The sequence below is a fragment of the Acomys russatus genome, chromosome 28, assembly GCF_903995435.1.
Source record: "Acomys russatus chromosome 28, mAcoRus1.1, whole genome shotgun sequence".
Classification (NCBI taxonomy): domain Eukaryota; kingdom Metazoa; phylum Chordata; class Mammalia; order Rodentia; family Muridae; genus Acomys; species Acomys russatus.
The window spans coordinates 3,936,801-3,961,612 of NC_067164.1; the positions used below are offsets into that span (position 1 = coordinate 3,936,801).

The window sequence follows — 24,812 nt, forward strand, 5'->3', positions numbered from 1 at the left end:
GGGGAGTCTGAAACTGAGGGACAGCAACATCTCTGGGGCCTTTCCAGGCTGTGACTCACAGGTCCACTTCCCTGCTCTCCCCAGCCTGGATTCCAGCTCTTGGCCAGGATGTCTCAGCTTCTCTTCCTGTCGCCATTCCACCCTGACCCCTAAACAAAGCTAAGGTCTGGAGTCCACTGTGAAGACCGAAGTGCTGTGTGTGTAAACTTGGGCGTCATGTGGAGAAGCAGCTATTTTGAAAACAAGGCCTGAGTTCCCTGCCCTCAGAAGAACTCCGTGCACTCTTACAGGCATGCACCGGACTGCTTCAGATAGAAATCTTGGTTAACGGGTCTTGAACAAGGGCAGGTAGACTTGGCACATTTCTTTCCATTGATGTGTTCGGTGAGTCTTTATTATGTAAGAAACACCATAGTAAACACTTTAAACGTCTTTCTCCTTTGATCCTTAGGAGGCGTGCGCTGCTATTACCTCCACTTTATGAATGAGCAAAGTGAAGCTGAGAGAATTTGCACCTGATTACACAGCTAATAAGCCATGGAGCCAGGATGCAAACTTGGATCTGTCTCCCTGCAGGCAGATGCTTGGTAAAGGCAGCCTGGAGGGTTCCTAATCCAACTCTTATTCTTTTTAAAAATATATTTTATTAATTTATTCATATTACATCTCAATTGTTATCCCATCCCTTGTATCCTCCCATTCCTCCCTCCCTCCCATTTTCCCCTTATTCCCTTCCCCTATGACTGTGACTGAGGGGGACCTCTTCCCCCTGTATATGCTCATAGGGTATCAAGTCTCTTCTTGGTAGCCTGCTATCCTTCCTCTGAGTGCCACCAGGCCTCCCCATCCAGGGGACGTGGTCAAATATGGGGAACCAGAGTTTGTGTGAAAGTCAGACCCCACTCTCCATTCAATTGTGAAGAATGTCCTGTCCATTGGGTAGATCTCGGTAGGGGTTCGAAGTTTGCTGCATGTATTGTCCTTGGCTGGTGCCATAGTTTGAGCAGGACCCCTGGGCCCAGGTCTGCCCATCAACTCTTATTCTTAATGCCTCTCCAACAGCTTCACTGAAGAGTCAGTCACCTTCTACCCCAGGGAGTGGAGGATCTGAAAGGCACAAAAGAGGGGCCCTGTGATGGGGAATCAGATGGCCCAGGTGCTGCCTCTGTCATGGTTTCCGTTGATCTGGCTTTGCCCTTTAAGAAGACAAAAGGAAACGAGAAGAGTTCCTAGAACCTCCCCACATGGTGAAAGAGGGCCTTTGCACTTCCCTGCAATCTTCTCTAGTCTACTTTGAGTTTCTTGGCCATTCGTTACATTCCGAGGCCCTGCTTGCCTCCTGCCTCTGGGCCTGCTGCAGCTCTTACTAATTCTTTGGTGTGGATCCGTTTTTGAGTGTCACAGTCCAAGTGGGTCTAATCAGCCTGGAGACAGCAGGGCAACTCCGGCCTTACGCCTCCCTGGTTGTGTAGTGTTGTGATTTGAATGCGACTCCCCAGGCTCCTGGCTTTGACCTTGGGGTCCCAGCTGGTGGCTCTGGTTTTTGAAAGATTATGGATCCTTTAGAAGGTGGAGCTTACTTGGAGGAAATGGGACCCTGGGGTTCAGCCTGTCAACTTACAACCTGGTTTTGCTTTGGTCCTTCTCTCTGCTTCCAGGATAGAAACAAGCAACTCCATGCGCCTTGCCTTCTGCAATAGCCACATCTGTGCCCATCACCACGCCCACCCTGCCGTGATGGACGATACCCTGCAACCATGAGCGAAAATAGGTCCTTTCTCCCTTAAGTTGCTAAATACTTTGCCATCACGATGGGAAAACTTAACTAACATATATAGCTTAAAACTTCCCTCACTCCCTCTGGAAAAGCCATAATTATAGTTACACCCTAAAGACAGCGATTTCCTGTACTTGCTTGTGTCAAGGAGAGCAGACTGAAACAACAACAACAACAAAATCAACGTGATGAGGGCCAATTGGTTCCAGTTCTAGTCACCACAGGACTGAGTCTGTCACTGAGCCCTGCAGATATTTGGTGAGTGCCTATTATTGTCACACGCACACTGTGCTAGGTGGCAGAGAGGAAACCTCAATCAAAGTAGGTGAGAGAGCATCCTACTGTGGCGGAAACACTGTGGCCACTTCTGGGTATCTTGCAGTCCTTCTGGCTGCTAATTTAAATGCTTCAATTATTTGGGCACTGGAGTATCCTTTGAAGATGTGTTAAGTGCCTCATAAGCCTAAATTTGGCGTGTCTAGCAAGTGGTGAAGAAAAAAAATCAGCCTTTTATATTGATGTGATTAATTCACAGATTTTTAAATTAATGAAAAGTACATATTATAACATTATGCTAAAATTATGTTTCAGTGGCTCATTGATTAAGTATATTTACAGGAGATTGAAGTCCCTTCCCTTATCTTTTAAGAAACTGACTCTGTCATACATTTGTACTATGAAGAGAACAGAAATTCAGTCCTCCTTTAATATTTCACAAAGCCTCCCTGACGACTAGCTTTTATTATACCAGAACGTGCCATGCGATCGCTCAAGGGAGGAAAGCAAGCAAGTCGCATGATGCCTGGGAACTAAAAACAATGACCAGCATGGCATGCTAGCCCTAAGGTTGCATCAGTGGCAAGCATGCCGCAGTGGCAACCAGCAGCTCGCTAACCAGACTTCAGTCCCACACAACAAGAGAGAAATTATGTCTGGTGCTGGAAACTTAGCCAACTACCCAGGGGCTAGAGAAGTCATGGGATCTGGTAGGAGAACCTACAACCTCCACTTTACTAAACCATCACGATTCTAACTACTTTCCAAAGGTTTATCCTTGTAACAATAGGTAAAATATAGTTCTCAAAGTAATCTTATCAAAAAATATTTTTCCTTGTAACAAATGTAAAGCAACTGATATTATCTTCAATTCAACTCCTGTACCTTAGGCTTGCGGATCATAGTGGAAGAGAGCAGAAATATTGAAAGAGCACAAAATTTGCTGTGAGATATGTCTCAAAAAATGCCAGAAAAGTCTACCATGATGTATTTTTAACATGCTGTCTGGACAAGGATAACGCCAATAGACATGTTAATATGGAAGGGGAAAATCTCATGGTACATCGTCCCTAGACAAAGAACTCCAGGTATCTAAGGCATGCTGAGATATGGAGAAGTAGTCTTCCCTAGGAAAGAGGGAACCTAATAGAGTATCCAATACCATGTGGTCAGACCTGAGATTGTAGTCATACAAACATTATACAGACTGAAGACTAAAGTTTGTGTTTGTGTGTGTGTGTGTGTGTGTGTGTGTGTGTGTGTGTGTGTGCACGCGAGCACACGTACAGGGGGAAGAGAGAGAAAGAGAGAGATAACAGTTACAGAAGAGAAGCCACGAATCTGAGGGCGGTGTAGAGGGAAAGGAAAGGGTTTAAGGAAGGAAACCGAAGTAAGAAATGATGAAATTATATTTTAATTTCAAAAATTAAAAAATGCAAAAATCTTTAATAGAATTTATCATTGACTTTATATAAACCTAAAAATTTGGGTTTATTGATAAATTTAATTTGATGAGTTACTCTTGGGATACACTTGCCATTTGGAGAGGTGATTTTTTTAAATTGATAATTGACTAATTTTTAGAAAGTTGAGATTTTTAACCAGTTTAAAACTCTTAGCAAACCATTTTCATCCAAAAATTTGTGAAGAAAAATTAGGTTAACTTTATTTTTCAGTCTTCAAATTAATATGAATATTGAGCTCTTCCTAAGATGGCTCCCAGAAAATTTGTTCTTTGTGCTACAAGAATCTCTGTGCAAGTCTTCCAAACAAATTCCTCAGAGAGAAGGGGAAGAGAAACACACACACACACACACACACACACATACATGAGAGACAGAGAGAGAGAGAGAGAGAGAGAGAGAGAGAGAGAGAGAGAGAGAGAGAGAGAGAGAGAAGATTCTATTGAAAACCCCCATCCAGGTGGCCAATGGGAAGTGAACTGCCAATCTTTGAGAACTACTATTGGACAAGACACAGGTGTACCTAACTGCACCATCAACAATATTACCAAAAGAAGAAAAGAATAAGCCGGAGAGATGGCTCAGTGGGTGAGAGCACTCATTGTCCCTGCGGAGGACCTGGGGCCAGTTCTCAGCAACAACATGATGGCTCACGACACATCTATAACTCCAGCTCCAGGGGATCTGATGCCCTTGTCTGGCCCCTGAGAACGCTGGACACACACATTATCCACAGATATTCATGCAAAACACCCATACATATCAAATTAGAACATAAAATAAAGCACAGAAAAAGGAACCTAAGAATAGCTAACCTTTCCTAACTGGCATACGAAACAATGAGTTCGTTGTCACATGTTCACAATCATATGCTGGTTACTTGGCTCCTATCCCATCCCCCACCTTGCCTCCTCCCGAACAGTGCCTCGTTGGCTCTCACGTATTTTTTTAAGCCCAGACCCTGCATATGAGAGTAAAACATGCTGTTTATCTCTCTAAAGTCCAGATTGTGCTTTTTCACATGATGATCTCCAGGCCCATCCAGTTTCCTGCAAAGGCCATGTCATTCTTATCAGACACCGTCCATCCATCAGCAGGGCTTCATGGGAAGTCCAGCTAACCCCACCTACAAGAAGTTTAGGCTCAAAGGAGTAACTTACTCAAGACCACACACCTAGTGATTAGCACACGGTCTTCCCTTGGATGTTAGATGTTTGTTACAACACTGAGCTGAGCGTCCATACTTAGTCACACCCCAGTGGGTTTATCTAATAGATAAGGCTAGCTTAAAGGCAAGTTTGATGAAGTTAACACATGCTAACAAGATGCTTTGTGGTACCGGGGATCATCTTAGCGCATGCCTTTCATGTGGTTAGTTGATTCATCATTACAGGGTAAGTCAGCTCACCACTTTCCATCAAGTTCTTCATGTGTCCTTGAGGTCGTCTATAGACTGAATTCCTGGCTTGGCACTGCCTACTGAGGTTTAAACTTTAACAACCAATCTTCACTTGTAACCCAATGATACACATGCCTCACACAAGAGCTCACACATGAGGCCCAATTCCTGGCCATATGGCCAGTGGTCAACACTCATTACTCATTCTCTACCTTTGGGGCTGCTAGCTTCGGAGTGACAGCCTACTGACTGCATGTGTATGAAATAAACACAATTGAAGGTTAAATTCAAATCTACAGTTACCAGAAAATACTGTTACATCATGACTAAATTTTCTCTAACGCACTTGTCACTATGTAAAGTTAATACTAATTAGTTATTACATTTCTATTTATGGATTTTCTGTGTGCATGTGGGTAGGTGCATGTGTGCTAAGGCATGTGTGGAGGTCTACTGTGGGAGACAGCTCTCTCCTCCCAGCATGCGGCACCTGGGGGTGGAATTCAAGGTCTTCAGGACTGACAGCAGGTGGCCTCGCCTGTTGGGCAATCTTGTTGGTTCCTTTGCTGTAACTTTTCACACGACCTTTATTTACAAACTCTCTAAGATCTGACTTAGGAACGGATGCTGGTGTGATACCTTTATCTTGACCCTCCAATCTCTTTGTTGGTACAAAAGGCTACATGCACAGACACCAGGTAGAGTACTAACATTTGCTAATGAATTGGATGGTAAGGGACCAAAACAAAAACAAAACAAAACAAAAAAACCCCACCACCCTCCCCTTCCCTGACTCCAAAATAAATCCTCAAGGTATTTACCCAATCGCATCAGACAGATGTGGTATGATCTATAACATTTGAGCTGAAGGAAAATTCAAATTTGCTGGTGACCCCAGCTGCCTACTGCTTAAAGGACTTCCAAAGTAACCTAGGCAGAATGTATTTCATTTTGTCCAATAGAGGTACATAGGGGATGCTGCTCCCTGACAAAACTTTGAAACAACCAAGGAGATATTTTTATATAAGACCTTTCCTATTGAGTTTCTAGCAAAACTAATGCCAGATGTAGAAACTATTTCCTCTGTCTTCTGGATTTTCGTCCTCTGGAAAGATTTTAGATGCATAACAGAATATGGAAGACAGTGTTGTCTTATCCTAAAATCAATTCCCACTGTGTCGCTACTCTGTCACTTGTCATTCTTTCCTAGCACTTACATTGTCATCTTGGTTTATAGTGTTATTCAAATTTGCAGTAGAAGGAGAATCGAGCAAAAAGAAAGCCAGTTTTTTTTTTCAGCCCTCAGTGAGCAGAGTCTCATGTGTTTCCTGACTCTAAAATCAGTGACTATGAATTACAATGCGCTAAGAAAACCCTGAACTCGGTGTGAATGAGCAAATGAAGGATGATGAAGCCAGTAAGGAGACTGTGCTCAGCTCATCAAGGTGAGACATCAAGATACACAGGGAGCTCTAGACTCACGCAGCTAAGGAGACGATGCTGACCTTTACATGCCCAGTGCTGGTTTGCACAGTTGGTTCTTGGTAAACTGTGGAAACTATTCATAGGGTCCTTCAGTGCCTCCTGCTCAGGCCTTTCCTCCTGACTATATCTCGCTTTACAGTGCTGTGATGGCTAATATTCTAAGCTTGATGGAATTTAGCATCACCTAGGAGACCAACCTCTGGGAAAGGTTTAACTAAAGAGGGGCCCTCCTTGAGCAGCGCCATCCATGAGACCCCAGACTGAGTAAAGAGGAGAAGGCAAGCTGAGCACCGATGTTCACCACTCTCTGCTTCCTGACTGCGCACGGACCCAATGTGGGCAGCTGCCCCATGCCCCCATGATGGATTTCTCATCAAACCTGAACCCAAACAAACTTCCTCCCTCAACTTACTTCTCTCCAGGCATTTTGTCACAACAGTGGGCAAAAATAACGGATACAAGGAGCTGCTACTTGAATGAATTAGAAAACGCTTGCAATGACCATCTGGTACATTGTAAGCATTTTATAGAGTTGAATATAAGCAAGCCAATAAAAACGTACTCATTTAAATTTTTGTGTTAAGGGACACTTTTAGAGCCCTTCTTTGGTTTCCGTGAGAAATCTTGCTTTTCATCAAAATATGCTACGGGGTACTGTGGACCAGTGTCCCTGCTAACCTAGGGAATGGCTATGAGTCATCACGGCTTCTCTTCCATCTAGCCTTGTCTCTGCTTCCTTTGATCTAGCCTAGCATTTGGGTTGTCATTCCCAGTTATGTTTTCTCTGTGGAATGTCTTCAAATCCCCTTTATCAGGATAAGATATTTTAGCTTAGAGAGATTCCCTCACTCACAGCACCGGGGGCCTGTTTCACTTCTGCTGGATATACCAGATCACAGGACTGAGCTGGGAGTCTGTGTTCCCTTTCTGTGAACTGCCCACGAGCCCAGACTCAACACTGTAAGAGAATCTTCAACAGAAAATTCCAGCTCACCTTCCTGGATTCGTTCCGCTACTGGGTTTAGTATGCTCTCTTACATTTCATGGGTCAAAAACAACGACTAAATATCAATCTCCAAAGTCACATGGTGACCATAATTATAGGTAAGATTTCGGGGGGGCAACTGGGATTAGGGGAAATGAGATTTGGCCTCCCAGGTGGGATTAAATGGTTAAGAGGAGGGGGAAGAGGAGGTGTGGGCTAGCATTCGTGCTCTGCCACACCTGTGACATACCTGTATGACCTTTACAAGTTGGCAGTCGGCTTCCAAGCCCCTCCACCATAATTAAGTTAATGTCTCTTCTTTGTAAACTGTGACGTTGTAGTGACAGAAAATGGATAAGCGGTCCCCTAAAACATTATCTACTGTGAAAAGGAGAAAGACAGAATAAAATTGGAGCGAAACTTGAGAAGGGGGTCAGTGTGTTTTATCCTCTATCCCCTTTCCTTGGCAAGGTGTTTACATTTTGAGAAATCAAGTAAATAATGTGTGAGCGCACTGCCACCAGCAAATCCGTCTATCCTATGTTGTAAAGTACTTTTTATTTTTAAATAATGAGATGGGATAAAACACTAAGACACAGATTGTCTTTGTATTACATTATACTTAAACTTTTTAAAAAGGTAAAACTGCTAAGGTTGGTACTTTTGAGGTACTAAAAAGTTAAAAGCTCCGTGCTACAGAGAAGAATCTGAGGGGTAACTCACTGTCTTCTAAGGACATTTACTTGATGTGGGTGACAGTTTATTGCAACCTTTGTGTTATCAGTAGTTCTGGCTCAAGCACTTTCTCCTAATTCCACGTCCTTATCTCTGAGTCAGCCCTCTCCTGGGCTGGTAATGGTGTGTCTACCAGGTCATCTCCAGGACTCCAGGCCAACCTGGCTGGATAAGAGCTCTTGCTGCCCCTCCCAGATTGCACCACTTTTCTCCATCCCAGTCAAAAATAGAGTAAACAATTTTATTTTATTTTATTTTATTGAGTAAACAATTTTATATCATCTTGCAAATTTTCCCAGAACTGGACTCCAAGTTGTTCTAAAAAAATTATACAAAATGTTTTTGTTTGTGTCTACCTCCTTCACACAGAAAGCTTCATATAAAAGTGTTATTTTTTTTAATTATTATTGTTGTTGTTATTGTGTGTGTCTGTGTAGGTATAGGTGTAGACCATGTGTGTTCAAGGTGACTTCAGAGGCCAGAAGCCACCAGGTCTCTTGGAGCTGATGTTATCAGACATGGATCATTTGAAAGAGCATCAAGAACTCTTAGCCACCGAGCTAGCTCTATCCCACTAGTCCAAAAGCTCAGTCTTTTAAAATGGAATGTAAGCCCCTTTGAGCTGTGCTCGCTGCCTGGGCAGGAATGCAGACATGCCCACTACTCTTAAATGTGGACAGATGTGTCGGAAACTTTCCTGAAAGTTTCCTAGGTTTGCCAACATTTTATCACCCAAGGATACATCTCCAACTCAGAGAAGGGAAGGAAGACGCTAAGGGAGACAGGAAAGTTGGGTTAAGTTAGCTACTTGGAGGCTATGGCTTTGATTTTCTTCTTTCTTTTCACTGCAAAGGATAAGACAAGGCGCAATCACGGGGAAGCCTGGCCAGGGATCAGAAACCCGAACCTCCCACAGCTCTCTCCTCTCCAGGGTTGCTGTTAGCAGAAAGATAGCTGGAGGTGGCCACAGGCAGTAACAGGGCTGGTGGACAGAGGAACAGAAGACATTGGGGGGGGGGGGAGGTGAAGGGCATAAAGGAGAGAGGGCAGAGAGCCCCTGTGGGCAAAGGCAAAGCCTCATTTCAACACACCAAATGCTTCCAATTAAAGTTTTGAGCCTAAGACCAAGCAAGAAGCACTTTAAGAAGCTACTGCTGCTTTTTTTTTTTTCAGTGTAGGAGCAGGAGAGGAGGGAAAAAGCAGCCAAGAAACAACACCATGAGAGACAGAGAGGAGCTAGAGGCCAACCCTCACCTCTAATCATTCTGCACAAGGTGAGAAAAGCATTCTTCACAAAGTGCGCAGTTCCAATTGCATCCAAAGCTCTAACATCAGAACAGATGCCAGGAGCCACTTGCTAGAAACAAAACCTCTCTTACTCCCTAAAGTGAAGAAAACTCTGGTTTTTTTTTTTTTTTTCTCTTGTGGTCCTTCTGCCCCGACTCTTCCCATTCATTTGCTGGAAGGGGCTGGATGAAAGGATGAAAGGATGAAGAAAGGATGAAAGGGTGGATGGGTGAGGGTCTCCCCGCAGGGCCCTGGTTCACAGATCACAGCCAGTGTCCCTGGCTGTGAGGAACACACCCCTGCACAAGCTACCTCTTTGGTCATAAAGTTGGGCAGAATGTCTCAGGAAGATGGTAGGGGTTGAAAAGTAATGCAATCTAGATATTTCTCCAGGCACAGGGGGAAGAGTTATATTTTATAAGCGGAATGGCCATGCTTGACAATCTGCTTATTTAAAAAAAAAAACCCAAAACTTAGACCTTGCTTCTCCATGTATGAAAAGAAACCTCTGGTGGATGAAAATGTAATAAAAAAAATTAAATTTTGATGTTACTTTATATTTGAAAAAAATTACTTAAGATAAAAACAAAAACCCTACAAGCCATTTTAAAAAAGATAGCCATATTTTATTAGATAAAAATTTCAAAATCTTACATTTAAGAAATCAAATCAATAAAATCTAGATATGGCAGAGCATGCCCAAATCCCAGCGCTGTGTAGGTGGAGGGAATGCAATCAAGGTTCGATTCCATCCTTGGCTACATAGGCAGCTGGAGGCCAGCCTGGGCTAACCACCCTGTCTCCTCCAAACACAAGCAAACAACAACAGCCTCCAGCATTACTGGAGGCGGAGACGTCTAAGGGTGCTTTGCTCTTTGAATTCACAAATGCCTTCACTCTAAAGGTCAATAATGGATTTCTCACTCTGGGCTTGCCTAGACGGTGAAGTGTTCCTGCAGCCCGTGCATGTGCTCCCGGCCTCCAAACTGGCCACTTGTCTGGGCATCTCTCGCCCCTCAGCCTTAAGGTTCACTCAGAGGCCACAGAACTACAGCTCCCAATCCACATGTTACCAATCTCACCAGCGCTCGGGATGTGACAGGGACGCGTTCCCGTGTGGATTATGACTGCAGTGAAGACAGGGCGGGAAGAGGCCACGAAATAGTTGTGATAACACGGTGCCACTGTATCTCTTTACTCAGAATGCATTTATTGGTTTATTAAGCATATAAACATTTGACGAGAATATTCTTTATAAGAACAGAGAACAAGGAGAAAGGGGAACGCACTCACATTGTATCTGATTCCTCTGTTTGAGATGAGAGAAATGACAGGCATAGCTGCACACGAAAGGGGTCCTTTGAGTCTTTCAGTGTTTTTAGTAAAACGACATCAGCTGCTGAGAGCATTATAATCTCTGTCATGCTACATAATACTGATACAAAATGCAGATGGTACAAAGGTCATTATATATAATATAAAGTTTTAATATATTACATTTGTTCTACACAACAGACTATAAATATATGTGCCATAGCATGTTTTACAGTCATTGTTCCCAGCTTTTCATACTATGGTACCAAATGAAAAGTACAGTTTCTCTTTTGGAAAACAAAAGCACAGGGCAAAAACCAGTAGACATAGCTTTATGTGTTAGAATTCTAAACAATACAGTAGATGTTATTCTAACCGTGGCTATAAGGTCATTTTGAAACCTGGCTAATGATTATTTATCTGGAGAGTGGACAAACCAACTAAGCTTTTCTGCCATCAGGAGGCCACAAAGCTAAAACAACTGAGGACTTGAGGGAGAGGGTGTAATGAAATTTGAGGAGGAACAAACAGATAGATGCATCGTGTCTGAGCCTCTATCACTACAACAGCCACCACGGCCCTTGGCCTCAGACACTGCCACCAGGGCAGGCATGCGGGTGTCCACCCGGCAGAACCCCTGAGTTGCAATTTGCACTCACAGCTCGGCTCTCCAACATGGCAAGGGGGCCTCGGCAAATGTCCTCTGTTGGTGTTAAGGCACAGCCTGGGAAGATGAGAAGCAAGCTGCATCATTTCCTTCCTGGGCCTAGGCCAGAAGACACGTAAGAGTCCGGAAGGAACTCTCATTAGGAGCAGGAAAGAGCACAGGGAACTCGCCTGGAGCCCAACTGCGAAGAGCACGCAACCTTCTAAAAGCAGAAACCTCGCCCGGCAGCCTTTGCATTTCCTGCCAGGCCACATGCCCACCTCCACTCGAGCCAACACAATGCATCTGCAGGGCTCCAGCGGCTCTCCAAGCAAGCTTGCGCCTTCCTTCCTACCAGTCCACATCCCACTCAACGCTTGGCTCCTGGCTCACATCCTCCACAAAGTCTTTTAGGTAGACTCGGCCCTTAGACGTCTCGCCCTTCTTCAACACACAAAGCACCAACATTACCCACCTCACCCAGTTTCACAGAGGCGTCCATTGCCCAGGTGTGGCTACTTCTTGGAGGATAGTGCCACTGTTTGAATGTCTTTTGTTTTAACTGGCAGTAAGACCCACAGCAGGGTACATTATATATGATTTTTAAATGAATGGAAACCAGAAGGGTACAGTCAACACATTCTTGGGTCACGGGCATCTTCTCTGGAAACGCCCTGAGGATAAGCTCTTTACGGTCTGAGGTCATTCTTCTGAGATGAAAATCAAATGTGGCTACTTCCGGGTGGTGGAAAGAACAACACTTGAAAATCTAAGCTGGCACCTCTCACAGGACTTCCAGGAGGTGGGGGATAGGGGGTGGGATAGGGACACTTCCTTTTAAACAGGAGGCGAGCGCACCGTGGTCCCCGAGTCAGCGTGCGCTGCAGCGTCCACCAGCTTTAAAAGTCCTGCCTCGTCACTGGAGTACACGGTGGTGTCGGTGTCGTCTGAGTGATACCCAGACTGGTAGCCACTGGTCTGGTTGGAGCCTTCCGAGGCCACAGACTCCCTGCTTTTACTGGGTAGCATTCCCCTGTGAGAGAAATGACAACCAAATGAGTTGGAAAGAGCGAGACTGCACGTTGGCTTTTCACACGCAACAGGTTCCCTGCTCCGAGGAGGTGGGACTCCCCTCGAGCCACCAGCTCTCTCAAGACACTACCACTCATCCCATAATCAGCCTATCGGATTTTACTCAGACAAGGTCTACTTTCAGGTACTAGCATGCGCTGGTAGCTGCAGATAAGTCCTCTTATTCAGGTCCAAGTCTTCCAAGGCCGAGATGAGATAAAAGGCAATTCTGCTGAGGTATGCAGAGCCCTTAACCAATGGAACAGATTTACGGCCTTGATGACAGACAAGTTTGTATAGAGTGATAGGAGCCAAAGGGGCTCTTTCATGATAGTAAATGGAATTGGGATGGTCTGAAAGTTCATTGGTGGTTTTCCGATTCAGTCATTTGGGAGTCTACATGGCTTATGAAAGGTGTTAATAAATTTGTAGAGAGGGGGAAAAAACCTGGGAGAATGTGCACAGTCAAAGCCAGACATGTCAAAAACTGCTTTTTTTACTCATCAAAACCACATTCTTTGGACAAATTGGAGATCCAGTCACTCAGCGGCAACTGGAGAATGTTTTCAGTGACATAGTAATCATGTCAAAACTAACAAATATAGGCTGTGTGGACGGAAAGCTCAGAGTTTGCCCTTTAAGGGGTCTTACCCTCATTATTCATAATAAAAACCACACCAAAAAGAGTTTATTTACTCTGTGTTCAGATATGGTTTCAAGTAGGTTCAAAGAACTAGAAATACATTATTTTTCCATTTCAATCCAACTCCTCACTGCCCACACCAAAACCAGTTTGTGTCTCAAACAATGGCGTGGCATTGGCCACCTCGTCATTCTGAATAGGTATAGTTTGAGTCGGTGAAGGAAGCATGTGATTGGAGCTCACGATTTCCTACTGGGCCCTAAAGAACACACCAAAATTTACTGTTACCATTGCTATATTGTGTAAGCCTCATGCCCAAACCCATGGGGATTCCTAGCTCATACAGCAATCTGTTGAATGTACATCAAATCTTTTTATGCTTACCTAGAAAGAGCCCACTGGCAAATAAATAACTGCTATTATCCCATTATTCTTATAACTATAGCTTTTCATAACTTTTTAATGTTTAAATCAGGTACACTTATTCAAAGCAATCACATATTCCTGTTGAGCCATGAAGGGAGGGGGGGAATGGCTTGAGATCAAATTTAATACTTTTCCCACAACTGAAAAGGCAATGATTCAAACAATCATGTTAAATATATTAAACAAGCAAATATGTGTCTATTTACATTTCATCGTTCTTAATTACAGAGAAAAACCCCTTAAGTGCAGGTTTGACAATCCTTCAGCATCTGCAAAGTCTTAACCCTTCACACTCTTGATATCCGTTGATGTCCTTGCTATTTGGCCAGGGCGGTAGGAACCACTGATCACAGCCAATACGCTGACCCACAGCAATACGCTTAGAAGTCTCACAGCAGTCATAGATTTGGTCTGAAAAATTGACCAGTTACTCTAATTCACTTCAGATCTCTCTTTTTTTTTTTTTTTTTTTTTTTTTTTTTTTTTTTTTTTTTTTTTTTTTTTCCAGATTTATCAATTTCATTGCTTGGCTTATTTCAGTTCTTTATCAAATTGCTAATTTAGGATATTAACATCATCAACCTTCAAAGGCACCAGAAGGGAAAACTATATCTACACTGAATGTCTTTATTAGGTCTTTTTAAAAAAAAATCCTGTTGAAATCATCTTTCTTATTTGGCTGTGTCTTACCCAAAAGATGGAGATAGCTTGTTCCTGTCTTCCAGGGTTTTCAGCTCTTCTGATGCAAGGACCATCCCACTGTCCGTCTGGCTGTCCTTTTATAGAAGGCAATGCGATGACACAGTGAATGGACACACACGACCAGCTACTTTAAACTCATTTCTCAGTCCAAATAGGAGACAATATGATTCACTGGCCCACCAGGGAGGGGAAGAGTGTGGCATCCAGGGACTGTGCAAGCCATAAGGGAAGCAAGTGCTTCCAGGAAGCAGACTTAGGCTAGGGAGCGAGGAAAGGTCTGGCCCAGCTGAGGATGTTGGAGCCTCCTTTGCCCTGCACAGTGACACCGTTTGCACTGGAGCGAAGTTGGACATACAGATACACCACCTTGAACTTTGGTCTAGGTGCCTTTCTTATGGCAAGACCAAAGATTCATCTCTACAATGACCCCATGGCACATACCCTCAAGGACAGCCTTAATGAGGTTCTAAGACTCAAATGCTTAGGCTAATATTTATCTAGCTAGTATTTCGCCCCCAGTATTATTTCTACAAGTATTTATAAAAGATGTACTTACATCTGGGATTACTTTTACTTCTGGTTCTTCCAGTGGGATATCTTCAAACGTTTTTACACTTACTGGCCGACTCTTTCGCTTACTGTTCTGCAGATAATGACTGCAAGAGAACAAATATTTATTTGTATTTGAGTGGCAGTATATTTGGCTGTGGAGGCCTCAAGTGATACCTAAGTTCATTATCCGTCGACCACAAGTTTAGTAGCAACTTTCAAAACATCCTTTGGTAAAAAAATAAATAAATAAATAAAAATAAAAATAAAAAATAATCCTTCTCTGCTAGCACGCACAGAAAGCTTAATTTCCTGTGAAAGTCTATTTAAAAGTATAATATAGCTAAGAAGAGTAAAGGAGCCCCTGTGCCTTTGAATGGTGCTTCTGAGGCCCACTGCTGAACTGAGGACACCGGCAGCTGCCTTCTGAAGGGCCCAGACTGGGTGGCATTCCTCCAGTGAGCTCTGGGTGTCTTGCTACCATGGTTCCTTTTTTTTTTTTTTTTTTTTTTTTTTTTTTTTTTTTTTTTTGCCATCTCCAAAGAAAGGTGTTCTACATAATGTTCACAGGGCGGGCCTGGGCAGAGGAAACAGTAGCTCTCTCAGGGATACTGTCTTCTACGCAGGGTTCTCAAGTCAGCTTAAATACAGACCTAGGACACATAGGGAGGGAGGAGGGGCCTTACCCAGCCAAACTTTTAGCCCACACAGCTGCCTCAGAAAAGAAGCTGAGGCCTCAGAGTCTCAAGACACTCTGCACAGCTTTGAGTCTCACACTGACACATCAATGAGAGTCATAGTTCTGTCGCTCCGTTATAAACGCACATAGGCGATAGCTATCCTCCTGTGGCGTACAAGGATATGAGGAAGGTGGGCAGCACAGCAAATGGCAAGGTTAGTGTTCTTAGGAATCGCAAAGCTCTATCAGCCAGCATTTGTTTCCCTCTTTTGAACTCCAAAAGAGCCTCAAAGATGGTCAGGCAGGATGTCTCCTTGGGGCTTGCTCATGCCTACCACTTGACATTGGGGGAGTCGAGAGATCCTACCAAAAAGTCTTGCAGCTCAAAGGGAGATAGAGAAAGAAGGCCTTTTACAGGAAATGCCCATGGATAAACATAGTCTTCACTCTTGTCCCACGACAAGCAGCCTGCTGGCACAGTGCATAGACGCCGGGGCAGAGCTGACGAATGGAAGTCGAGTGTCTCTTCTCTTCCCCAAGAGATCATTTCCTCCCCGACACAGAAGAGAGGATGAGGTTCCCAGCGACACCCTCACTCAGGGGACACCACAGGAAAGGGGACATGTGACACAGGGAACAAGCAAAGCCCGTTTCCTGCCTGCTGCTCCAGTTCTTAAAAGCAGTGACTGTCAAAGACAGAGCCTTTGGGAATCTACCACAGGTCAGGCTGTGAGCTGAACGCTCTTCAGGCATCGCCTCATGGGGCACCTGTCCGAAAGCACACAATTAGGATCTTAGGCTATCACTGCAAGGGCCACTGAGGTTTTAAGCATGGGATTGGCATGATCAGACGCACTTTCTAGAAAGTTGGCCATAAATGAAAAGGGTAAGACCAGACGCAGTGAAGCCCCTTAGGGGACGTCACAATTACCTAGCAGGAAAGCCGGGAATCTGATTAAAGGACCAGAATGCGCATAAGGTTTGGAGCAGTGCCTGGATTCCAGAGATATCTGAGGGGAGAGCCAAGCCCAGTGAGGAGGCAGGAGTAGCACATAGCTACCTTAGAATACCCAGATCCTGGAACTCTGAGCCCAATGGTAAAAACTGTCTGCTTCTTCACGGATAACAAAGCATTTTCCAAGATCTCCCTGAATCAGCTCCCCACAGTCTCCCAAACAGATCTCCACTGGGAGATGAGGAAGCCAATGCCCAATGGGAAAATGGCAGATGAAGGGGAGACCCCGGGCTCATACTGAAGTTTGCAGGCTCTAAAGCCCACTTGGGGCTCTTGTTTCTCACCCCCATTCCACACTGACTCCGGTGGAGTGCCAGGATGGAAAAAGAAAGAAGAGAGTCAAAGCCACGTCACTCAAGTCTTTACTAAACACCTACTACTTTCATGGCTTTGTTCTGGTTCCCATGTGTGCACCGACCGCAGGGCGAGTGGCGGGGGGGGGGGGGGGGGGGGGGGGGTTGGAGTCAGTCCAGAGTGTGGAGCAGATGATAGGTGAAGAAAGACTAGTACCATTTCAAGTACTCTAACGTGATGGCCAAATCAAGGAAGAGCCAACCAGCCAGCAGGCTCTCCCAGGCATCAATCCACTATCGGTACTTAATTACCACTAGCAATTAGTCAAAATGAGGAAAATAGCATATCGCTAAGCTTTGCTCTGCAAGAGAAGTGTAAAGAAGTCTCTGGTAAACTGCTTGGAATCGGAGGTGAAACTCCGAGCAACCACAGATGGTCCACACACTGCCCTCCAAGAGAGACGAACCCCGTGAATTCGGGTTTTCTTGAGGAAAGCATACACACTTGGGCCCAGGGATGATCCACGGGGGAAATTGGAGACAAAGCTAAGTCTAGGCATAGGTGATCCTCCCTGCCCCTACTCCCCAGCCTCTTCCCTTCTGTTGAGCAAATATTTTAGAAATAGTTTACATGGGTAACGAATCAAGTGATGGTCTCCCACGGTGATGCCCCTGCCCAACTCCATTTATAATTCAACACAGTTGAAAAGTATTAGGGGGAAGCAAAGCAAGAAACACTCAGCTTTTCTACTTGGCTGGAAGTGTGAAAATAGCTAGAACGTGCCCTAAGCAATGTCCTAGCCTCTGTATTTTCCTCAGAGAAGCTGCACACTACTGTGTGGAGTGTGCTCACGTGTCTATAACTCAGACCACTGTAAAGCAACAGAGGCATTTGTTTCTACAAAAAGAAAAACAGGGGAGTTGAGAAGAGATGCAAACAAAAACTTCCAATTTCCGTTTTGCTTTTCAGTTTATGGATTGCTAAAAGAGAACCCAGTCTGGGGAGGCTCCTTCAAAACTCACAGGCAGAAAATCTGAGCCAAGCTTGGTGGGGCTAAGAGCACGGTGTCACATTTGCCCATGCTTCAGGGGACGAGTGTTGGCAGTCCTTTTTTAGAGTCAGCCTCACATTGGTCCTCTTATTACCCAAAGGTGACTCTGTCTCCTGCTTAGCACCATGTGCAAAGAACCCAACAAGCTCCAAACCCTGCTCTGCTTAAGTCGCAGGGCATGAAGAGGGGGACAGTGTGCCACCAAATGGCTCTCTCATTAAGGACAAGGCAATACAGTGTGGCGGGAGCAATGACCAAGCCAGGAGTCAGATGAACTTGAACTAGGAATTTGCATCCATGGGAGATTCACTTCATAACTTCAGACTCTCCCTCTCTGAAAACTTCTCCTTGGAAGGAGGTTAGACGGAGCTAAGTCAGGGATCAGAGGAGGTGGCTTCGTTTCAGGGGCAGGACCGGAAGCAGCACCCCCTAACAGCTGTCCTTTATGAAGTGCCTTCAAGTGCCAGGCACTTAGAAATACATTACAGTATGCAATGCTCCAAGCGGCCTTTCACAAACAGCACCAGTGCTGTTGCCTTGCTACACAAAGAAACTTGACTCTGTGTGTGTGTGTGTGTGTGTGTGTGTGTGTGTGTGTGTGTGTGTGTGTGTTGCGGGGCGGGAGTGTCGGGTAGACAATTTGGGACTTGTTACACAGCTGCCATGAGGCAGGACTAGGCATCACACCAGCTTTTACCAAGCTCTCATGTCTACATCTTTAATCACAATATTTTGCACTGCCCCAGGTGTTTGAGCTAAAGACCTAGATGCAGCATTCACCCTAAATGATAGTTTCTGTCTTGCCTAAGCTCTTATATAGACAAGATTCTGATAATACATAGAAAAAAATTCTTCAGAAAGCATGGACTGCTCTTGTTCTAAAGGAATGGTAGTGTACTGGTTGACATGTTCCTCTCTCTCTCTCTCTCTCTCTCTCTCTCTCTCTCTCTCTCTCTCTCTCTCTCTCTCTCTCTCTCTCCCCCCACCCCCTCCCTTTCTGCAGTGCGGGAATCCTCAGGGCAAAACACCCCTAAGCCTTGCAGCACAGCAACTGGGCCCAGCCATGGCGATGCCCCTACAGGAGACAGCCTGTGCCTATTCCTCCTGCAGCTTGTACACACCCAGGAAGACAAGCTGCATCCATGCTGTCAAGAGGTCTGGCTGCAGAAGGACAAAGTGAAGTTGTCCTGGGTTTAGGAGAGGCAACGCTAAGATTGTGAGAAACCCCCTGGGCGTTTTCCTCGCGTGCAGGTATTGACTGAGAACATAGAAAGCTGCCTGCAGACCCCTCCACAGACCAGGACTGGAGCGCAGCGCATTTGTTTTAAATACACTCAAGTATCCCACTAGGTAAATACAATGTTGAAACTCAGACTGGGGAGACATTTCTGAGATGTAGTGTGCAGACCCACCGAGGTCACAGCCTGTGGTGTGTGGGATCCACACCACTCGAGAGCCCTCGATATGTTTCATATTTGCACAGAACTCTTCCTGAGTCACTCCTAAGCCTTTTATTCACCTTAGTAAAAGTGTACACGACAACCGTTTTAATATAGATGTCTCAGTAACATGGCTCTCTCTCTCTCCCCCCTCCCCCTAAAGATTAATGAACTGTGGCATTTTAATTATTTTCTCCAACAAGGCTTAGACTTCTTCAAGGCAGAACTGCACCAGCAACATGGGCCACAGATAGGAGGGGGCTCAACTCTCCAGAACTTTTGGAGAGCACTGCCTTTGTAAACTTGTTAGCTAGAAGCAGTATGTGACAGTCTAGCCAAGTGTCTTCCTCCCACCCCCCAAACACACCCTCCCCCCACCCCATCCCCGGCCCCAGCCCCCACCCGCCCCCCTGCAAACTGGCCTTGAAGCCCCCCTGAGGGGATGCTGGCCATCCAGTACCTGATTCCTGCTGTGTTGTCATAATGGAATTTAGGGTCGCACACTTCCTCTTCCTCCATACAGGAAACAGGTGAGGTAGGCAGGGAGAGTCCAGAATCCTCTTCCATGCTCAGTGTCTCTGACATTGGAAGAACAATGTAGTCTTTGCCATCCTGAAACAATAAACATAGCGTGCTATTGTTATGGCTGCTGTCCTTCAAGGGCCTTTTCATGAAAAACAAAGGGCAGGGTGGGGGCCTCGCAGTGTGTGTGTGTGTGTGTGTGTGTGTGTGTGTGTTTGTGTATGTATGTGTATTTGTGTGGTGTATGTGTGTGTTTGTGTGTGTATATGTGTGGTGTGTGTGTATGTGTGTGTTTGTGTGTATGTGTGTGCATGTGTGTGTGTGTGCACGCGCATGTGAACGCGCTTTCATATCTGTAGACAAGACTTCAAGACTGTATTGGGAAAGGGTTGACAGAAACAAAAGGGCACTTGAAAGGGATATGTGGAAGAAGGTTCATAAAGGGACTAAGTAAAAACAGGGTTAGTGAGGGCACAGGAGGCCACGCTTGCCGGGAAGAGAAAGCAGGCAGTGGTTGTGGATGTGACATGAGAGCACAAGCCCAGAAATTAATTCTCCACAAAGACCTTCACGGGAGCCAGGCCTTCAAAGCATCCGGAGCCTCTACAGTCCAAGGCAGAAGGCAGCAAGGAGAAAAGCAATAAGTAGCAGGATTATAGGAATTCTGGGAAAGGGTAATGCAGTCTGATGTCATTTCTCAAGAGAAAGTTTAAAATAAGATGATCTGGTGCATGTAAATGTCTGGAAAGTTTGCTGAGGACAATGGATGTGGCCTTCAAGTGTGCAGAGGGAAAAAGGAAGCCACTGGCCCCTACTACAGTGAGGGACACCATGAAGACTCTAACAACAAGAGGGCAGAGCTCTGCTGTGGAGCTGTCATGAGAGTTTGACATTTTACCAAGAGGGGCCAAAAGTCATGGTTTTGCATAATTAGCATGTGTGGTTTGTTCGGGCTTTGCCTGCAGTATTTACTAAAAGTTACTGAAGTTCTTTCCATTTCTGATCATCTGTAAGTCAACCAGATTCTTGTTTTTGCTTTGTTTTGCTTGCTTATTTTTTTTAGGTATTTTTGCTATACTGCCCAAGCTAGCCTCAAACTCATGAGTCTCTTGTCTTGGTCTCAGGAATGCTGGGATTACAGACATGTTCCATCACGGTCAACAGGTTTTTTTTTTTTTAACTTTAGAAGAACATCTGAAGACATGGCACAAAAATAAGTAGGTGAGGACTAGCAAGATGGCTCAGTGGGTAAAGGCATCTTTCGCCAAGCCTGATGACTTAAGATCGATCTGCTGGACCCATGGTGGGAGGAGAGGACAAGCTCCTGCAGCGTATGAATGGAACAGAGGCATCTGTTCTCAAGCTACGAGTTAGGATCTCACCAGTCTAAAGAGCAGCTATGCCTTTCAGGAAGCGTTATCACTCAGAACTGGAAGGCAGAGCTTCCAAGAGAATAACATGGTGCCATGCAAATGCCCAGGCAGCAGAGTGTTCGATCACAGAGTCTTGACCTGAGAGCTCTTTGGACAAGCTTCTTGAGTAGAGGGTTACAAACCTGCTGAGCATTCGCTTGCAGAAGATTTCCCAAATGTTCCACCAACTCCGAAAACGAGGGCCTCTGGTTGGGGTCCTCATGCCAGCAGTCCAGCATGGTCTGGTACCTAGACAAGGGAGACACTGGTTTCATCAACTATGCCATTCTTCCAAGAGCTAACGGTCAAAATGAGCACTTGAGTCAGAAATATTTGCAAAGAGCCTTCCAAGAGCTGAGACGCTATGGAGAGATGTAAAACTACAGGAGACACAGATGCACCCAGAGGAGCAACCATCTGTCAAAAGGTCTTCTTTACCACACCTCTATCGACCTTTAATAAAAAATTCTCTGGTGTAGATAACAAGTAACTGCAATGGCCGTGCTTGAGGTAACCAAGGAGGGCTTCAAAGGAAACGTGAGCACAAGCGAGGCCAGGATGCAGATGCACGCAAGCGGAGGCCTTCTCAGTGGGAAGAACTTTTCAGAGTCTTACATTTCTGGGGTGGTATGGTCAGGAGCTCTCATTCTAGTTCCTTCTTTCAGTCGCCTACAAAATTCTTCGTCAATCTTGACCCCAGGATACGGGGAAGCACCTGGAATAAGACAGGGAAGGGACATTCTTTGATTTGGAGCCCTCATAGCCTTTCGTCCTTCCTCTTGATTTTTACCATCTAAATCTCCCAAGAAATCCCACTTGGCGGGAGGTAAAATATAGAGAGGAAAGGATATACAAAGGCTCATCAGTTGTTATCATCTTATTTGCTCCCAAACTCCCACCCAGGAGAGGGTCAAAGAGAAGTGACGTACCTAAGGAAAATATTTCCCAGAGCAAAACACCGAAAGACCACACGTCACTCTGAATTGTGTATACTCTGTCAAAAATTGTTTCCGGGGCCATCCATTTCAAAGGCAGCCGGGCCTAACGGGGTGACAGCAAAGCATCAGAACCCAAATTGGCAAGTTTCTAAAGAAAACACTCCTCTTACTTTGAAACACAAATCCACAAAGTTGGAACCCAGCACCTGAAGAGACGACAGAGCTCATCTTTAGGGACTTACATCTCCTTTTCTGACGTAATCCGGGTCTTTATAAATATCCCGGGCCAAGCCGAAGTCACAGATCTTAACCACATTCTTCTCCGACAGGAGAATGTTTCGTGCCGCCAGGTCCCTGTGGATACACTGTGAAGAAAACAGTATGTGTGGTAAGTCTCTACACAGCTAATCTCTTTTACATCTGTTGTGACCTCATGCCTTAAAAAAAAAAAAAAATCCTGCATCAGAGAACCAACTTATTAGCAAGGACTGGGGTGGCTTTTTGTACCAACATGGCAGGAGTAGGGTCTGTGTTTTACTGAGGCACACATCTACTTAGGCCATAAACAGCCCTGGCCTTTGGACTTAAATGACAAAGTTAGAGACCGCCGATGAACACAACGTTAAAAAAATAAAAAGTGTCTCTGATCACATCCACACAGCCTTTTGTTTATGCCCCATGTGGCTAACACTGGGTTAGGCTAAGGAGATCCCGGAATAGATTGGTTTCGAGTGGATGCTTAGGGTTCTCATTGATTTGGTGCCCATGGTTGGCTTCCTATTCCACTTGGTACACAAGCCGGACTATATCTGGAGGCTAATCAGTTCTGCTTCCAAAGTGTTCGATATTACAGCGCAGATGAACCCAGGGAAGGCTGGCCAACGCGAGTGGAGTGGATCAGATCCCACAGTGTACTGGAAAGTGATCCAGAGCTTGGCTTTAAGCCTCTCCGGATCCTCGGTTCCTCCGGTGCTCTCTCCTGTCTGCCCTCTAACTTGATCTGACTTTCAGCTACTAAGCAGCTAGGCCACTGTGATCACAGCCCTCAGCCAAGCGCTTAAGCATGCCATCTGAGAGGGCATATGAGCCCACAGAGAACTTAAAACCCGAATGAAAAGCTTACATGAGAGTCCTAGGTCAGCACAGGGGTGATCACAGAAGCTGGTAATCACCGCCTCTGCCCTACCCGGCACCCCAAGTCTGTATAGCATTCTCCTTTGCACCAGAATATTCCAGGTAGCATTGTCTAGAGCTGGAAAGGCCAGAGTAGACAGTACTCCAATTTGCTCTTAACTGAAGAGTTTCCCTTATCAGCTGGCTGACCAGGTGATAGCCAAAAAGGTCGCCTGGTGCTTATGGGAGAAAAGAACGGGCTCTACCCGCCTCCCTCAACTCCTCAGTCACTAACTACATCAAGCCTCTCTTCTGGTTGCCAGAAGGAACTACTTGGCTCAAGAGAGAGCTCTCATACCTACAAAAATGACACTCTTTGAAAAAGATTCAAGGCCCTTCTCATTGGGCAGATCCCGTGGGACCCTGGTTCGCTCCCTTCTCCTTGAGAAACAGAATATAAGAACTGTCTAAGATTCAGAGGTTCTAGAAGCTGTGAGAAAGTCTAAACTTCAGTTCAGGGGAAGGGAAGAGACCTTACAATGATTCAGAAAACAAAAGAAACAGTTAAAGTAGGTTTCCCTGCAGCAAGGAGCCTGCAGCAAATTCGTGCCCTCAGCAGAGAGCTTTTCCTAAATGTAATGCGAACTTTCCTACTACACATCTCCCCCTTCCCAAGGTCACCAGGGACTTCCACCAATCCCTCTCCCACCTCAGTGATGTTTACAACCTTTGGAATATTTGTCACTTGTCACGTCCCACCTCAGCCTTTGTTTGGCCTACTTTCTAATTTTAGCTGTTTTAATCGGCCTCATCTGAAGCCGGGCCTTCCTGCCTTCTAATTACGAAAATAACAAATAACTTTTTGATGGATGGCAATGAATGTAAAATAAATTAAAAATAGACCCCGCTACCCTGAGATATCTACAAGACTCCATCCCTCGCCTCTTCTAGGCCCTTGCTCAAATGTCACACCCTTAGTAAAGACTTCCTAATCTACCTAGTTTAGCATTGAAGTGCACACATGCTAGCATATGCACATGCAAACACACCATTTCCATACATTCCACAAGCCCTTCCTGCTTTTCTTTACCCCACAACATCTAGTCCCACTTAGCCTTCCATATATGTCATTTGCTTACTGGTTGTTTTATCAGCTACCAGCACTATATACACCAGAAAGCTGCAGAGCTGTCTTGGCTGGCTCACTGTGCTGGTGCTTAGAAGTCTACCCAGCACTTAGTGGTTGGTCAATGAGTATTACTTTCATGAATTAATTTCATGACATCTCTAGCCCCCTTGTATTAGCAGGAGCAGAGCTGCCCCCAGAGGAATGCTTTTAAGAATCCTAAAACTGGCACATGACTTTCCAAACCCGAAACAAGCAAGCAGGTGTCTCGTTTCTAAGCCTGTGACCCGAAGAGAAGGTTCGCTTCCCCCTGACCTGTCGTACCTTCCTTGATGCCAAGAACTCCATGCCCTTGGCCACTTGGAAGCTGTAACAGATGAGATGCTCCAAGGTCAGAAAGTCCTTGTACAAGTCTTCAGAGGCTGTGAGAAGAGGCAGGGGGACACAGTTGAGTACTCCCATCCG

At 45.2% G+C, this 24,812-nt stretch overlaps 1 protein-coding gene across 1 annotated transcript in view; it reads right to left on the reverse strand.

Moving 5' to 3' along the window:
* Nucleotides 1-11,239: 11,239 nt before the first annotated feature.
* Kdr (kinase insert domain receptor) overlaps nt 11,240-24,812 on the reverse strand; it is a 44,808-nt gene continuing 31,235 nt past the window's right edge. The window contains exons 22-30 of the mRNA XM_051170901.1: nt 24,672-24,769; nt 22,351-22,473; nt 22,100-22,211; nt 21,786-21,885; nt 21,314-21,419; nt 19,697-19,848; nt 14,766-14,865; nt 14,198-14,283; nt 11,240-12,400 (exon numbers count right to left, since the gene is read on the reverse strand). Of these exons, the coding sequence (XP_051026858.1) occupies nt 12,205-12,400; nt 14,198-14,283; nt 14,766-14,865; nt 19,697-19,848; nt 21,314-21,419; nt 21,786-21,885; nt 22,100-22,211; nt 22,351-22,473; nt 24,672-24,769 (1,073 nt within the window). The 3' untranslated portion in view covers nt 11,240-12,204. The remainder of the gene's footprint in view (nt 12,401-14,197; nt 14,284-14,765; nt 14,866-19,696; nt 19,849-21,313; nt 21,420-21,785; nt 21,886-22,099; nt 22,212-22,350; nt 22,474-24,671; nt 24,770-24,812) is intronic.